The following is a 16,758-nucleotide window of genomic DNA, read 5'->3' on the forward strand; positions in this document are numbered from 1 at the left end:
GCTGCTGCCCCATGGCAGGAAGGGCTCAGAGAGCTAATGCTAGGGTCAGATGATTTGACTGCACAGGAGGCCAAAACCCCACATTCAGTAATTCCCCATCCACAGCTCTGCCAGTCACACACCGCTTCTTGGCACTCCTGAGGCAGCCAGCTGTGCCTACACTCTTGCACATGTAACCAGTCGCTGTCATAAGCCATACGTCCGCAGTCACTAACTCATGCCCAAGCACACCTGTAGTAAGGTACCTTTCCTGGATTACAAGCCTTCCCTCTCCCACACAGCAAGCAAGAGCATCAGTTCCTCAGTCTGACACACACACTCACCCACACTCTGCTCCCTGCTTTCCTTCCCATGCAAATGGACTCACTGCAAAGTGGGGTCTCACACCAGTGCAAGCTGGGAAACTACATGAAAACTGAGTGTATGGTCTTCTTGTGGTTTGCTCTCAGGCACAGCCTGGTGCCTGAGTAATGACCCTCATCTTAGCAAGACTGCTGGCAGTAGAGGGATGTTCCCATCTGTTCTTCGTGTCCCCTTTCACCATGACGGTTTATGAGAAAGCTGAAATGATCTGAGCAGTCACCTCCATCCACCCTTTCTGGCTACAGAAGTCCTCACAAGCATCAGGGATGTCTCCCAGGATCCCAGATGTGTCTCACATAAAGAAGGCTTCTGGGTGAGACTTCCTGGTAACTGTCCCATAGCTGCAGAGTCAGAGCCATCAGATCTGTCACTTGCAAGCCGAGCAAGTGGCAGGTTTTTGTCTGAGGCAGGAACAGTGAAACGTCACAGGCAGTGATGAGGTGAAATACTCAGTGCATGGCGCAGGGATGGTGACATCTCACAGATGTGCTGCAGCGCGCTCCCACAGGCAGGGAGGAGGCAGGCTCAGTGTGGATCTCAGTGGCAAGAAGTGTCCTCCCAGCAGAATGACACCCTCTCCTCCATTCCATCCCAATACACATCTGATACAGCTCCAGAAGGCCCAGATATGGAACAAACCTCTTGGGAAGAGGAAGGACCAAGACATCATTTTATTTGGCTTGCAAAGAGTTAGCAGTGCTGCCTGGCATCACTCACTCAGTGGAGAAACAGGAACAGTGCTGAAGTTAGAGGCCCAAACGTCACCCTGAGTGCACAGCCAGGCATCCCTCCTCCAAAGGTCTTTGATACAACACATTTATTTTGCTATGTGGCAGTACATTACAGAACACATACATTACCATCAGTTTCAGAGCCCTGAGTTGTCATTCCTCCTGAATTTTGGAAAAGAGGCAAGACCAGTGTCCCCTTTCCCCATTTCACCTGAAAAGAAACAGATGAGGAAAAGTCCAAAGACACAGAGGCACTTGCTGACAGGACTGGAGATGAACCTCAGAAAGCTGGAGTCCCAGTCCACCACTCTCACCATTAGGGTCCCCTTTCCCTGGTGGTGGGATAGGAAGCCCTAGTGCCAGCTCTCCACAAGGTCTCACTCTTTGGAGAAACTCTCTGCACACCTGAACAGAAATCAGACTAAGGAGACTGCAAAAACTAACACAAACACTACTAGATTTTAAAGGGACTGACCACCTCTCTCTGAGAGGCTGAGAAATGTAGGGCATTCTAGGCAGGGTTGGGATTCTCTTAAATTCTGTAAGATTATTTAAGAAAGAGCCAAGGAGCGGCTTTTGCTTTCCACTGGAATCTAAATGGAATTTGCCCTGCTCAGATGGGGAAAGAAAGTACCCTGCCTTTCCTGCCATACAGTATCCCACGCCTCCTTTTCCTAAACCATGAAACGGCAGAGCTCCAGTACCAACTTCACCTCCCAGTGCCACAGAGAAAGCTAATGCTGTAACAGGCAAAGACAGAAAGACAGTGCAGCGTGTAACATAGAACAAGACCCCAAAATAGCTCACAGAATAGCAGAAACAGTCAGAAAGGCAAATGTGCTGTGGGGAGCAGAAGGGAGGGCAGGAGCACCTGGGCCTCTCCCACCAGTTCATGTCAGTACATAGAATGGTGCCTCCGCCTCAGGAGAGCAATGACCCAGTTCCCCAGCTGAGACCCCTTCAGCCAGAGGAAGAGTTCATACAAGCTGATCTGCCACAGGCTCAGGGCTTCTGTGAGTGAGATCTGGGCCTTCCTGTAAAGTGAGTGACTCTTGCTCCTCTGGTACCTAAAATGAGAGAAACAGCTGCATTAGATCCAGCAGGATGCAGCCCAGCGGGAAGGAGGCCTGTCATGCATCTTCATCCCCTCCCCAGGGAAGGAGAACATTCTACATCTGGAGAACCATCAGCAGTGGGGACCCGTGGGAGTAGAGATTTTTTTCCAAGTAATGCTCCTGAGAAGCTGGGGACTGCCTTGCTAGCACGAATCTGGCAGAAGAGACAGCCTGCTCCCCTGTGAGCCCAGCTCTCTCCCCCTGTGCATAGTGACTCTGAGCCATGGCATCCTCTGCTTCTATGCCCAGCTTCACTTCAGCTAACAGGAACAGGCGCACATTCCTACAGTCAGTCTTTCCTGGTAAAACACTCATACGAGCCCAGCAATCCTTACACACTGATTCCAGGAAAAGTAATTCTCCACCTTTCCTTAGAAGCAGAGGTTAACTGGGATTTGCACGTCCCTCATCAGTGAGAGAAATAACTCTTATTTCTCCTGCAAGGAGGAGGAATCTGAGGCAGAAGTGCATTGACTCATAAGACTCACAGATGGAAATTGCTTGCACGACTCCTGCTCCTGGCTTTTAAGCATCAGCCTGATCTTCAGTCAGCCCTAGCCCCTCGATCAGGCTGCAGAAACTGGCAGCAGTAAACTTTCAGTGATCTTTCCTATCCACAAATACTTTCCAATGGTGATGCCTGTAATGGACAGGAAATCCCTTATCCTCCTCTGGAGGGGCCAAACCTTAAACCCTAAGGCCTCGAACTCCATCCCTGTCCCCAGCCCCAAGGTGACAGACCTGTCCTCTGTAGAGGCTGATGGGTATGAGAACAGTACAGACAGGCTGAGATGTGCAACTGAGCAGGGGTAGGACCACGGCAGATGTACTAATGAGTAAGAATGGTCCACAGCTAAAAGTAAGAGGGCAAAAGGTCAAGTTAGGCCTTGTCAGGGCCCTAAGTGAGGGATTCTAATAAGCCTTTATGTGCCTGACTAGCCTGGGACCTCCCCCAGCCTTCTGCTCATGGGTGCAGGAACTCCAGCTAGTCTCAGACCTGCACCTTCAGTCCCTGCCTCAGCTACACTGGAGGAGTAATGGCCCCCAGCTCACGCTCTGTTCCCCTTGACCTGTACCTCAGCTCACATACTGACCTCTTGCTTGACCTCAGCCCTGCCTTGTCACCATGTGGCCTGACAACCACCACACCTGATCTACATAGTGACTTTCTGGTTTGACCTTGGACCTGCCCTGTCACCATGATGCTGCATTACAATATGGACTTTTGATTAGACCTGACCACCATCTCAGAGTCTGTCCTGTTTGCATTGCTCAGCTACTGTGGGACTGGGCCCTGGCCGGCCTGCTGGCACTGCGATCCTCTCCGGCTCCTTGCCCCCAGGGACAGCCAGCCCCTTCTGCTCCATGACCGGCCTGTGGTGCCTGAAGAAGAGACTCACGTGGAAACAGCTCTGATGCAGCAGCGAGACATGTTGAGGAAGGAGCTGGCACTGGCCCGTGTGTTCAGAGCTAATTCAATCCCCCTTAACAAGTCATTGGTCTTCAACAGCAGCAGCATCTGGCGGGGGACATTGTTGAGGAGCTGGGTGATCTGGGGTAGGTAAGCAGCAGTGTTGGACCGGATCTCCATATCCTGCAGCCAGCCGCATCATGTTGGGGAGAAAGGAGAGAGAAGTTGAGAGTGCATGGCAAACCCAGTTCCAGATGCAGCTGAGATTCGGCAGGAGGAGATGGTGTCTTTCCAGACCATGACTCTAAGCCAGAAGCTAAAGAGCTATTTGTCCTGCTTTCCTGTAGACATCTGGCTGTCCCAGATGAGGGTCAGCAGGTCTCTATTTCATGATATGGGATCTCACACTCACTGTTTGTGACCTTCAGACTTATTACAAAGGAACAGACCTCCACAAATCGAGTGTGCAGGTTGTGATGGTCAGAGATGTATACGGCTCACATACCACCATGGTTGCTTTGCTGCTGACAAATCTTTGTGTCCTCCTGCTTCTGTCACTGACCAAATACACAAAGCTTCAGCAAGAAGCAGCTTAGCTCTCCTAAATGTTTAATGTTTCACTCTGTTATTTGTTGGCAGAAAATTCCTGCTTGATTATCTCTTATCCTAACCAGCATCACTGCAGAGCCTACTTTATTTTACATATATAAGTTTTCTATTTCTTTTCTTTTCATTTTTAGCTCCAGCTGCTTGTCCACATCACAAAACAGCCACATGATCTGTCATCAGAACTGTCATTTTCTGTCAAGGGCAAAGCCTGCATGCTCAGGAAGAAATGAGCTGTGCCATAGGACCTGAGAAAAGCCCCTTGGCTGCAGTCACTGAGGCTGCTGCAGGATGCAGCAAAACACAATCATAAAATCAGATGAGATGAGGCTAGCAACCTCCCTGAGCGGTCAGCTGCCTGGCCATGGCTAAAGGCAGGAACAACTACACCTTTGGCAATCCTCACACATTTGCCTACCCTGTTCCTAAAACTCTCCAGTGGTGTGATTCAAAGCCTTCCCTGACCATCCATACCAGCATTTCAGTGGCCCTGCCATTAGATCTGGCTTTTCTCATATTTAAGCCCAACCTCCTTAGTTGAATTTAAACCCACTACTTCTTGTCCTGTTCACAGCAGTCTTTAACAGATTTGAAAATCACTACTACAGCTCTTCTTGAGCCATGCTTTTCTAGACATTTTCTGCCCTAACTTGCTCAGACTTACCTCATGGGTTGCATCTGCTTGACCACTAGTCCTTGCAGCTTCCTACTGGACTCACCTCAGTTTCATCAAACCTTTCCTGAGATGCAGGGCCCCAGACTGGACACAACACTACAGATAAGCTTTTGTTTCACAAGGGCTGCTTCCTCGTCTCGCAGGCTACTCTCCTGTCCATGCATCCCCAAGCACACTCTCTGGAGCTCTGTGCTGATGGTATCTGCCCAGACTGCGCTTGGCTCTTGCTGCTGATATAATCTTTCAAATTCACCTCTAAACTAAGGGCAAGCAGCAGCTCATTTCCTAATGCCACACCAAATCTGCTCAGCTCCCCATTATCTGCTGCAGGATTATCCAGTTTCAGCATTAATTGTGTCATGTAGGCAAAGACAACAGAGCTGGTTCCGTACGTGCAATTCAACCCAATGACAAAGTTCATTAGCCCACACAAGGCGCCATGTGGCCGCAGTTACACCTCTGGCACAACATTCACAATCCAGTTTAGGATAAACATTGCCTTTTAGCTCAGATTCAACACTGGCCTTATAGTAGTAGAGCCAGCTGTGTTGATTTGCTTTAGTGCCTCTGGATTTTTTTCTGGAGCTGCCATCTCCAGAACTCATCAGATCAAGCACAGATCTGCTAGACAGTCACTACATTATTTCTGCAGAAAATATATGCAGAAAATTAACTCAGGTAGGAAGCAATCAAAGTACTGGGTGTGGGGGGAGTCCATTACCCAAGGTATCTGACCAACTCATTGCTATGGATAATGGCAACCCAGTGCAGTAAATTCTGCCACATCCATCAAAATGAAATGCCAACCCAAAGGAATTTCATAGGACTGTAGTATAATGCTACTTAAATGAATTTCATTCTCACTACTACAAATGAATGCAGATAAAAACAAACCATAGGAACATGTTTCTACCTATAGACACTAGTCCACTGGCTGAAAACACAGCACTATACGCTTATCTCTAAATTTAAACAGCACAGTTGGCAGGGGCTGCTACTATTCTTAAGGTGGGGCGTGTGTGTCAGGATTGAGAGGAAGCATGAGAAGGAGCCCAGCATGTGTGTATAGGAAATGGAGAAGAATGTAAGTGGCAGTTTCCTAGATTTGTAGTGATTGAGTTGACAGGATCTGCAGTTAAGCAACCTTGACTCCAAGTTAATAGGGTTTCTGATTGGGAGGTAATTTCCAAGGGATTTTAGGAGTTTGTATCAGTGCTGATAGTCATTTACATGAATAGTGATAATGCATTATCCTCCTCATGTCTTCCCACTATGCCTTTATGTCTCCTCTACCTTAACCTATCCTCCTTGATGGTTCCCTGCACAGCTGCATTCCACACTTTTTAAATAAAAGGCTGATATACAAATGTTTCCCCTGCCAGAACTGGTGAACACTTAGCCATTAAAATATTATACAAAATTTAAGCAGCCCTTGACAATTGAAAATAGGAAATTAAGTTCAGCCACTATAAAACACATAGCAGAAGGAGTCCTGGGTTTTTCTGGCTCAGCTATCAATGCTGAATTTGCTAAAGAGCTGCCAGGGGTTGCCCAGCACTGCTGCAGTATCAGTGGAGCAAGTGGATACAGGAAAGAAGGGTATCCAAGGAGAAGGAAGGGCACACGATAGAGAAGGACACACAGGACCTACCTCGCTGGTTGAGACTGGTGACTTGTCAATGCCCCTGTTGACAGCCTCCCAGGATCTGGCGGTCACCACGCAGGCGAAGAGAGGGTACATATCCCCTGCCCCAAGCCGCCGGCTGTACTTCTGTACCCTCTTCATGTCGGCCTTGATGAGGGCCTGCCAAAGGCGGCAGTAGTCCATGCGGAAGGACTCGCTCAGCACCTGGGGAGGAAGACATGGCCCCCAGAAGTCCATGAAGGAAAGGGAACTGGAGAGGAAAGCTTTGTGCCCCCTAGCTGTGCCCTATCCCCCATTTCGGAGGCAGGAAATAATCTTGGAGGGTTATGGAAGTAATAGGAAAAATGTATTCATATGGGCCTAGAGGGGCAACGCTGCAGCTGGGTATGCTTTTTCAGTCTGATGCCCACAAGACCCCAGAAGCCCCCCACAGCTACATACCTGGTAGAGCCCATGATCCAGCAGGATAATGTGGGCCTTGCCAGAGGCTGGGCATTTCTTCACTAGCACGTTGCCTGGGTGCGGGTCACAGTGCACAAAGCCATTCACAAAGATCATTTCACTGTAGAGCTTCCCTAGGTTGCGAGAGATCTGTGAGGAGACAGGAGATGGTCACACAGTGCCACCACAGCGGGGTGCCTGTCAAGGAGGGGAGGCAGCCTCCATGTGCCAACGCTGCCAGGAGCAAGGGTCTGGTACATGCCAATATCCCTGTGCAGAGCTCTTGCAGCTCCTCACAGTGAGAAATGCACGGGGTGTCTGCTGGCATCTACCCTGGTGTTTGTGGGGTCAGGGGTTTTTTAAGGACATTTGCCTGGTATAAAAGAGAGAAAATACCTGTGGGTAGGAATGGGGTTTCTGGTAATGAGGAAAAAAGTGAGACAGCAGAAAGGGGCAGACAGGCATCCACAGGGAAGGCATGGAAAGAGCTGATGGGGTAGTGAGAGACCACTTGGAAGAAGACTCGGGTGTTTCCATCCACGGATGGCAGCAGGACTCAACAGAGAAGGAGTGGGAGGAGACAGAGCCTGTCAATCTGCTTACCAGAATGAACATGGATTCCCTCTCCCCTCCCTCCATCACACTTTCCCCCTTTCTTTCCTCAAACCCATGCTAATCTGATTTGCAATGCCTGTGAAGATGGAAAAGCACAGAAAGGCTGTTTAAATCATCCTGTCACTGCTGTGTCCCTCCATGCCACTGCTCCTTATCACCAAGAGATGTTATTAAAGTTAAAAACCTCCTAGGAGCAAGCAAACATCCCCAGGGCCTGGGATCAACCCCTTGCCATGCACTAACACGGCAGCCTTGCCTCGACATCTCACCACCAGCCCTTCCTGCCTTCAGAGAGCGGCACAGAGCTCCACAGTGGAGTGCTGAACAAGCAATTAAAAGACAATCATTATAAATGATTCCAAGCATGTCCCCAGACACACAGCATAAGCAGCAAACAGGCAGCTGTCCCCATAAGCAGAAGTGGTAGAAGAGGTAACAGGGATACTAATGACAGCTCATCCTGCAGAAAACCAGTGAGCCAGGGAAGGGCTTGTTTTACTGACCTCTGAAACGCAACCACACCTCTGGGAAGAGCATTCGTTATGAATAGTGCCCAAGTATCTAAAAATGAGGAAGAACAGGAACCTTTCCTGCAACACACCAACAGGGACAGCTATAGGACCAGATGGGACAAGCTCCACCCCTCAAGTGGGACCTGGAACCTCACTGCTGAATCATGGAGAATGCTGCCCCCATGCCGAATCACCCACACAGGTGGCATAGCACAGCCCTACAGTCTCCTGCAGTGCAGCTCCCGTAATGCCACACCGGTGTTACTTAAACTACTGACTCAGGGGAATAATGTTTATCTCCTGAATCACCAGCAGAGATCACTGGAGCAATGAAGTGACCCTCCTAGGTCTCCTAGATCAACAAGCTCCGAAATTGGATAGGACCAAAGTACTAGGTGCTGTGACCTCCTAGAAGAGCTGAGTATCACTTGCTGACAGTCCAAGGACGTGCCACAAAGTCTGTTTTAAGCCAGTCACTCATTCACACAGCCTCCCAGGGACCTGCACACCAGGCAGAATGCACTTGGACATCATGACTGACCATAGTATCAACCACACCACCTGTGCACACACTGAAGGAGCTGCATTTTGCCCTCTCTGCCTCACTCTTTGCCCTCCAGGAACCTGGAAGAGCACAGAATTATTGAAGATGAGGACCTGGCGACAATCTGGGGCACAATGTGATGCCTCATACCCATTAAACACAAATCCATACAAGGGCTGGCAGTTCTGAAAACCTGATGGTTGGTCACAGCTAAAACCTGGAAAGCTATTAATTTGGGGCACCAGAATACGGGCTGTGTCAAAGACAGTGGATTCTCCTTCTGTGCTGTGGTAATGGCATATGCTGAGAAAGTCAAGCAGTGGAACAAGTTGCCCACAGAGGTTGTGCAACTGCCATCCTTGGAAGTTTTAGACCTGACTGGATAACACCCTGAGTAAGCTGGTCTGACCTCACAGCTGACCCTGCCTTAGCAAGAGGTTTTATAGGAGACTTCCTGAAGCCCCTTCCAATTGCAAATATCCCATAATCCTATAAAAACACCTCTCACTAAGTTATCCACACCACCCTCATAACAGCATCTTATGGTATGGCTATAGACTCCAGCTGCAGGAAAAGTCTCCCATCCTGAATCAGCAGACAGGTTCCTAAACTGATCTGTGGCCATAGCCTTTTGCAGGCAACAAAGCAACACAAAAGAAGCTTGCGATTCATCTTCCCATCTTCCCACGAAAACAGAGGGGTCACAGCCCTCATGAGACCCATAGGCTAGGCCATGGGTACAAGACAAACTTCACTGCAAGATCCCCATCCTCTCTCCCTTCCCTGCTGTATTTATATTTACCTCTTCCCCAGCATGCCTGCAGTAGTTGAAAATACACTTTATGGCTTCTTTAAGAAAGAGGATCGCATTCTGTACAACTTAGTTAGCATATAGAAGATATGTTACAGGGATTTATGGCAGAAGTATAGAAACAGACTTTAGTTTGGAAAACAAAATTACCCAGTGTACAAGATGGAACTGTGCTGCACACTAAAGTATTTTCACATATTTTTGTCTGTTGACGAAAAATAGGATTTAAATTAAATTAAGATAGAAAGCACCAATACTGTCAAATTCTGAACAAAAAAGGAAGGTTATATTTCTAGGGCTTACAGTGTAATATGTGAAGAGTGACCTATCATTATATAATGCAGACAAAAGGAGTTCATGTTTCTAGAGAAAAAGTTTAGGAAAAAAAAACATGAAAAACTTTATATACATTAATTCTCCAGTACTGTGCCCCATCACTATGAGCCTTCATGCCACTGTTATTGAGAAGGGCACTGGATACATAACATACATAAACCACATTGGAAGAATGCTGTTAGGTGAAATGAGATAACAAACACATGAAAACCTCTACTCAGGAGAAGAGAGGAATTCAGCATGCATTTAGGCTGTGTAGGACCTCGGGGTGAAGGTGCATTGCAAATTAGACAAAAGGTTGCAGTGATGCACGGAAGCAAAGACCAAAGCAAACACACAGGCGTTTTGTTATGACAGGGAGAGGTCATCATTCCTTTCCCTGTTTTTCATCCAACACAGCGAGGTCCTTTCCATTACCCCAGCATTGTTCTGCTGCACATTGCGAAAAAAAAATAATAATCACCCTTGGAATCCTGCATTCACTTCCATGTGACACCTCATTAACAGAGAGATGCAGATTGTACAGAGTGAGTTCAGAGAGAGCAAACAAATGAGCAGGATGCAGAAGGAATTTACTTGGGAAAAAAAGATAGAAACAACTGAAGATTCTGAAGTTGGCTAAGGAATGGAGGGGCAGTCTTCTGATGTTGGAAGGTTTGAATAGCAAGGAAGCAGAAGCACTTGTAGCACTGTATGTGCTACAAGAAATACAACCAGGCAGAAGGGGGTATAATCAAGAATGGCATAATTTAGGCATAACACGTAAGGAAAAAAAAATATGCTAGTCAGTAAGCAGAGCTGAGCTTTGTATGTCAGGATGACACCAGGCTCTGGTCAGAGGCATGTTCTTGCCTATTGCAAGAAAGTGTGTTATTGGCAAAAAGTAGTTTGATTTGTCTGTCTGTGCTGCAGCAGATATGATGACTACATTCACCAAGTGAGCCTGCAGCCTCACCAGTCAATGCAAATAGCAACCTGCCATTGCCACATTACATGACATGACCGTGACACTGTGTCAGGCAAACTGTACATTTTCAGCCCAATGTTTTCATTTTGAAAAAAAACTGTAGCTGAGGAATAAGCAGATTGCAGATGATGAAATGAAGAGTCAGCAGCTGGGGTAAAACCACTGGACAGATACATGTAGAACAGCCAGACTCTTCACCAAACAAAGCACATGAAGTTCATTTTATATACTTAGTACAGCAAGGATGCTACATGCCACAAACTATCTTACATGAGTTACAAGCCAATACCAAAGAAAACAAGAATGTGGTGCAGACATTAAGGATTGTTACTGTACAGTATCACACAGTATCTCTATAAGCTACTCAAGTTCACTGGAAATAAGTAAGACATAAAGTATGACTTTGGAGGCTGTTCAAAAAATTCTCTCTTTAGACAGCCAAAACCCTTCCCCTAAATCCCACCTTCATTTTAATGATGGCCAGTTTAAATTTCCTTAGCTAACATGACCCTAGAATTTAACTACTTCCTTCCCTCTCCACTATTTACTACTCCAATGTGTTCACCAGTAAGGTTATTATCAGTATAAATGCAGCACAGATACTGCCCCATTTCTACAGGGTGTTCCTTTACTTGATGTGCCCTAGGAGTCAACCTGCCTTTTACACAGTCGCACTGCACTGGAAACACACACTTACTCTTTGATTGACTAATATCCCAAAGTTAATTCTAACATGTCACTTCCCTCTGATAAACTCCCAGCATACTTCAGAAAGTCTTCGTATTAGTTTTAAGCATATGGTCTTTCACTTTGCATTGCTCATTTTTATCCCTTTCTATTACTTCAGTCCTCAAGGCCACCAAGTGCTATTGCCACTCTGGTCCTTCTCTACAATGACAGAACCTCTCAACTTGTCATCAACAACCTCCTTCACACAGTTCTGTTTGTGTCAAGGTCATCACTGAATTAATTTAATAAGATCAGTTTGAAGAGCAAACCTCACAAAACTCCTCTATGGTAATCTCTCCCCACCGTTGCCTCTATCATTTTCTTACCTACCTTGCAATTTCCCTACTAATCCCCACCTTTTCTAGTTAACCAGCTCATATCAAGGTACCAAGGATTTTATCAAGTACACGTATTGCATTTCTGTCATCTAATTCAGAGGATCCCAAGCTGTAGTATAGATAGCAGCAAGGATGTATTTCTTCTTGTATATGTACACAGCTGCAGTTGCTGCTATCAGTTCTGAAAGCCTAGACAACCTGTTACCCTCCACTAGGAGCTGCTTTTGATGAACCCATATTACATTCTGTTGCATACAGCCCCATAACAGCAAACTTTTGGGGACACATCAGCCCCGTATGCAACATTCTCCTTAATGAATCAGCACACCCACCTGACAGAGCAACCTGACAATAACAAAATACTGGAAAGTCCATCACAAATTAGTATCTTTAAAAACACCAATATGCAATAGTGAGCAAGAAACCTCTCAGAAAGGAAAGAATGCGTGCAAATTTGAGTCTATGAATAGTCCTGCAGAAAAAAGATGGCACATATCATGTTCATGGGTATCTGCAAGGTAACAAACCAGCCCGGGTTATCCATGGCAAGTCACTGATCCTTTCCTGGCCTTGTGAGCAAACTGGAGGGGTCCTGGCTTCATGCCTCCAACTAACATGAAGAAGAAAGGCTAAGAAAAAAGTCCTGTGACATGGTACCGTAGATCTGATCTCACTCACTGCCTGCCCCTGATAAGTCCCAGATGAAACTGTCTGATAGGGCATCATCCCTTCCTGTCCCACCTCCATCTGTGACAGTTTCTTTAGATCTGGAGCAGATACCAGTCTCTGGCCTTAATTTGGCTGTAATATTTGCCAATTATTTTAAGAGATGGCGACACTAACTTCTATTGATCTCATTAAAAGTAAAGGTCGTTGTGCAGCTCATTTCTCAGGGCTCAATATTACCTCCTGAGGCCAAAATAGCAGCATTGATTTTGGAACCTTAATCGAAGGTTAATTGGATTGAAGAGTGCATTGGGTTTTGCTTTCTTTCATTGTTGTTATTACCGCCATCATCTAAGGGTTTGTTTAATCCTGCTAAGGCAATCCTGCCCAATTAAACTGGTGTCAAATTAGCAAAGGGTGCGGACGGAGGACAGCCACAATTTGGAACCTACTCTGTGTCTCTGCTCTGAAGTGGCTCTTGTCCAGAGCAGATTAGGATGGTCACACACAAGAGATGCGATTTCACACTCTGCCCTGTGTGATCCAGTTATGAGGATCAAACACAGCGCCCTGTAATGCAGTACCATTGCTATGCACTGATTAGCATCTCAGCAAGGTGATGTCTGGACACACATGATGTCATTAAGATACAGGAAGAGTTTTTAGGACTCCTGGAGTGTACTCCTAGAATGCCCCATACTCTCTGTTGGGGATTGAGAAAATTATTTTCTGGCTCAACGCCCCATCTTCCACAGCATATAAGTGGGGAAAAATATTCTGACTCATCCACCCAGGGAACTGAGGTACTAACTTGGTAAGTTTCTACAGATTCTCAACAGGACACAGGTAGTGAAGACCAGTCATTGTTTAATTGTTTTGTGCATCTCTGTCAGACCCAAAATGGCTCTGGGCATCCTTTCCCCTTGGCTTTAAATGTAGTCGCATTTCCTTGGATTTAATGCAGAGCATCTTGCTGAGACTGAAGCAATTGATTGACACTGATGCTTCAGACTGACTCTCAGTAAGAAACGGGTTTGTGTGTAATTTAACTTTTACCTGATGTCTTTGCACAGTTCAGAAGCTGAAATACTGGAGGTCACTATCCTCGCTTACAAGTGCCTTGTCAATTTTCATTAAGCTTCAGACAAGAGGAAATGTAGGAGAATCTGCAAGGAAACCTCTCCCCAGATTAAATCAGCAGGTGCAAAGAGCAAGAATAGCCATTTTCCCCAGAAACCGTGTTCTTCTCCATGCTCCATTTCATCTAACACTTGAGTGGTATAAGCACAAATACTTGAGACATGAGAGGTCTCCACACTTGCACTGACAAAGGGATCCCACCCTGGGAAATCCCACTAAATTTTAGCAGCTACAAGGCAGCAGCTCCTGACTCTTGGCAGAAGGGTAAATCTCAACTAAAAGCGTATTTCAAGTTGCAAAGTTATCAACCATGGGAAGGTAGCTGGGTTCTTTATCGAGCTAAGAGATACTATTCCAGTGCAGAACCCATTTAGTAACGGAAGCAAAAAGCCACAGAAGGATGGGGTGACAGATGGCAATAACTGTGCACAGTAGCTCATCTTAAGTACCTTAGCTGTTTGCTTTCACATCTCCACTGAACAAAACACTTTCCTGGCTTCTGAATCATCCATGGCTCATGACTGGGCTCTGGTGAGCTGAAGTACATGGCATCATTTCCTTTCTCTGGCTCAAGACCAAGCCAGGGTGATCATGGGGGACTCTCCACTTGGCTACCTGAGCTAGCTAGTTAGTTGGAGGCAATATAGCACATGCCAGGAGTGCATCTGTAACTCCACAGCTCCCACAGCCTGCTGATCCAGCAGCCTCTGTGAAGGCAGGCAGAGCATCCACAAGGAGGGACAGGGAAGACTCCTTGCAGCAGATCAGAGATAATGTTAAGATTTGTATACAGATAAAGTCTCCCTAAATTAACCAGGTAAAATCAGAATGGGTGCAAAAGGAGCATCTGTGCCATTTAGGATCTTCTTTAAAAGTCCACGCTCCAAGTAGCCTTGCTATCCTTCCTTCCCTCCTGCATGTAGTATGCTACAAACATCTTAAGAGCACCTCAGTCTGTTTTTCCTCCCTTCCCTGCTCTACCCACCTCTTCCAAATGTATCTTCCAAATCAAGACTGTAAATGCTCTTGTCTCTTGAAACAGGAACAGCCCTCTTAACCCTGTTATGGCCTGGTCTTCCCTCAAAATTCATGCCAGCTCATTTCTTGGTAACTCCCCTCTCCAGGCTTCCCTCCCACTGTCAATACCCTAGCTGCATGCGCATCCTCAGCTACACTTGCACATGAATAAGTAACTGTTCTACAGGCAGATATTTCAGTGTTTGCACTTGTCTTTAGAAATCAAAGCCTTCTCTGATTAAATGCCATTACAATCCAGAGCTTGGACGGATCCAGAGAGATTAATGTGCTTTTAGGCAGCTTTAATGATAATCCTGCTACAGACGGTATTAAGTAAATGTCAGTAACCTGGTTTGAAGGGAGCTTTCACCTCAGGGATCCTTTCCATTTAGAGGAGAGAGGCTCAGCTTGCTTTTCAAGGCTGCATTGTCACACAAGAGAAATCCTGCTTAGTGAAGACTCCTCTGCCTCCGCCCAGTAAAACAAAATGGAGTAAAATGATAGAAGGCTTTATAGATAAATAGATTGAGGTGGTTTACAGGGAACTAACACATCTCTCAAAAGCCAGGACTGCTGTATATTATAAGCCATGTCATAGTTTTGAAACCACGGGTTGCCCCCCTTTCCTCATGCTCTTTTCAGTGTCTGCTGCCTTTCGCTCACCTCACCACCATGCCATGCAGTTCTTTAGCCAGGGTGTCAACAGCAGCAGCTGATAATGGACCTTGGTCATATGCATCTCTATCTGCTGCACCATGCCAGAGGAGAAGCCTGAGGTGTGCACTGCCTCTACCTCATCTTACTGTGGCTGTAATAACAGACTTCGTTCCCCATCACATGATTCTGACAGGCTCAGTATTCCCTCCTTTCTACTGTCGCTTTATTAGCAATCAGTAGAAGTTAATAATTCATCTCAGGGGGTGGGGGGAGAAAAGGAAGAAAGAAGAGCTCAGTGCAGACACTGAGAGAGTTTTTAGAAACTCAGTCCTACCACCGAGCTGAGTAACATCCTATACCTGAAGATTGCTAGAAACCTCTGAGGCTTATATTTTGCAGTAGTAAAAGTCTGTTGACAACTTTTTTAAAATTACATCTTAGCCATCATTTAAAGACCAGCTCAGAATCAGCAAAATGTATGGTTTCATTGCTGCATGGAACCTGTTGTGCCAGGACATCATAAAAAGACCTTCCCAAAGGCACGGATGAACAAAAAAAATGAGCTGAATTTTCACCCTAAATCTTTCCTATTGCAAGAAAAAGCCTCTGCAAGTTAGAAAAACTGAAATTAGCTGCTTCTTTATCTTGGCACACACTGGCAGCAAAATATGTCACTGAAAGTCGTTGAATTTTTCTACCCTGACTGGCTGGAGAAAGCTATGGAAGATTGCAAACAGTGTCCCTCTCGGGGACTTCTCCACACAACCCTGCCATCTCCAGCAGGTTGAGAAAATTCAAAGAAGCCACCAAAGTCCCAGGGAGCTACACTGTGCTAGCTAACTCGATCTCAGAGTGAATCTGCTGTCCAAGAACTGTGAGAAAGCCCAGCTCAAAATCTGAATGCACATATGCTCAAGAGTCCTCATGGTAGTGCATCAAAACAAGCCTTTCTGACTGACTATTGCAAGACTTGAGGAATATTCGCTGTTGTATCTGAGCACTGTCTTTTTGATTTGACCTCTGCCTTTATAGCAGAAGAAAAGATAGGATAAATTCACTCAGAGAAACGACTCTCTCACTTTTGACCAGTTGAGTTGTTCCGGTGAATGGAGCTGACTGCATGTTCTGCCGTGGACAAGGCTTTTAAAATCTCTCTTGATAGCAAGGTCCATGAGCTGCCATGTTCGCAAGAGTCATATTATAGTGCTCCTTGCAGACTAGATGCACCATTGAGGCATTTACCTTGGTAAATACAAAGAAGGATCATCATCACAAAATAGACACAGAGAAGGAATTGTGTCTACCTCTGATTGCTGACAATGACCTCTGTGATGCCCTGATGAAAGGGAGGAGGAAAACCAGTGACCCAAATGCTCGAAATAATTCCTTATGGAGATGTGAAAGAAGAGAGACTGCACTATCTACGAGTAAAGCTGTA

The 16,758-nt window shown here is 46.2% G+C and overlaps 1 protein-coding gene across 6 annotated transcripts in view; it reads right to left on the reverse strand.

Annotated features, from left to right (window-relative positions):
• Nucleotides 1-1,008: 1,008 nt before the first annotated feature.
• Nucleotides 1,009-16,758, reverse strand: part of ADCK1 (aarF domain containing kinase 1) — a 76,444-nt gene continuing 60,694 nt past the window's right edge. For 5 of the 6 annotated variants that reach the window (XM_030483170.1, XM_030483172.1, XM_030483169.1 and 2 more), the window contains 4 exons: nucleotides 6,989-7,138; nucleotides 6,554-6,751; nucleotides 3,610-3,803; nucleotides 1,163-2,161 (listed from right to left, as the gene is read on the reverse strand). In XM_030483170.1, coding sequence (XP_030339030.1) covers nucleotides 1,990-2,161; nucleotides 3,610-3,803; nucleotides 6,554-6,751; nucleotides 6,989-7,138 — 714 coding nt within the window. In that variant the 3' untranslated portion in view covers nucleotides 1,163-1,989. Of the gene's footprint in view, nucleotides 2,162-3,609; nucleotides 3,804-6,553; nucleotides 6,752-6,988; nucleotides 7,139-16,758 lie in introns of all 6 variants that reach the window. The other variant, XM_030483167.1, reaches the window with a different exon arrangement.

This window comes from Strigops habroptila, chromosome 4 (genome assembly GCF_004027225.2).
Source record: "Strigops habroptila isolate Jane chromosome 4, bStrHab1.2.pri, whole genome shotgun sequence".
Lineage (NCBI taxonomy): Eukaryota > Metazoa > Chordata > Aves > Psittaciformes > Psittacidae > Strigops > Strigops habroptila.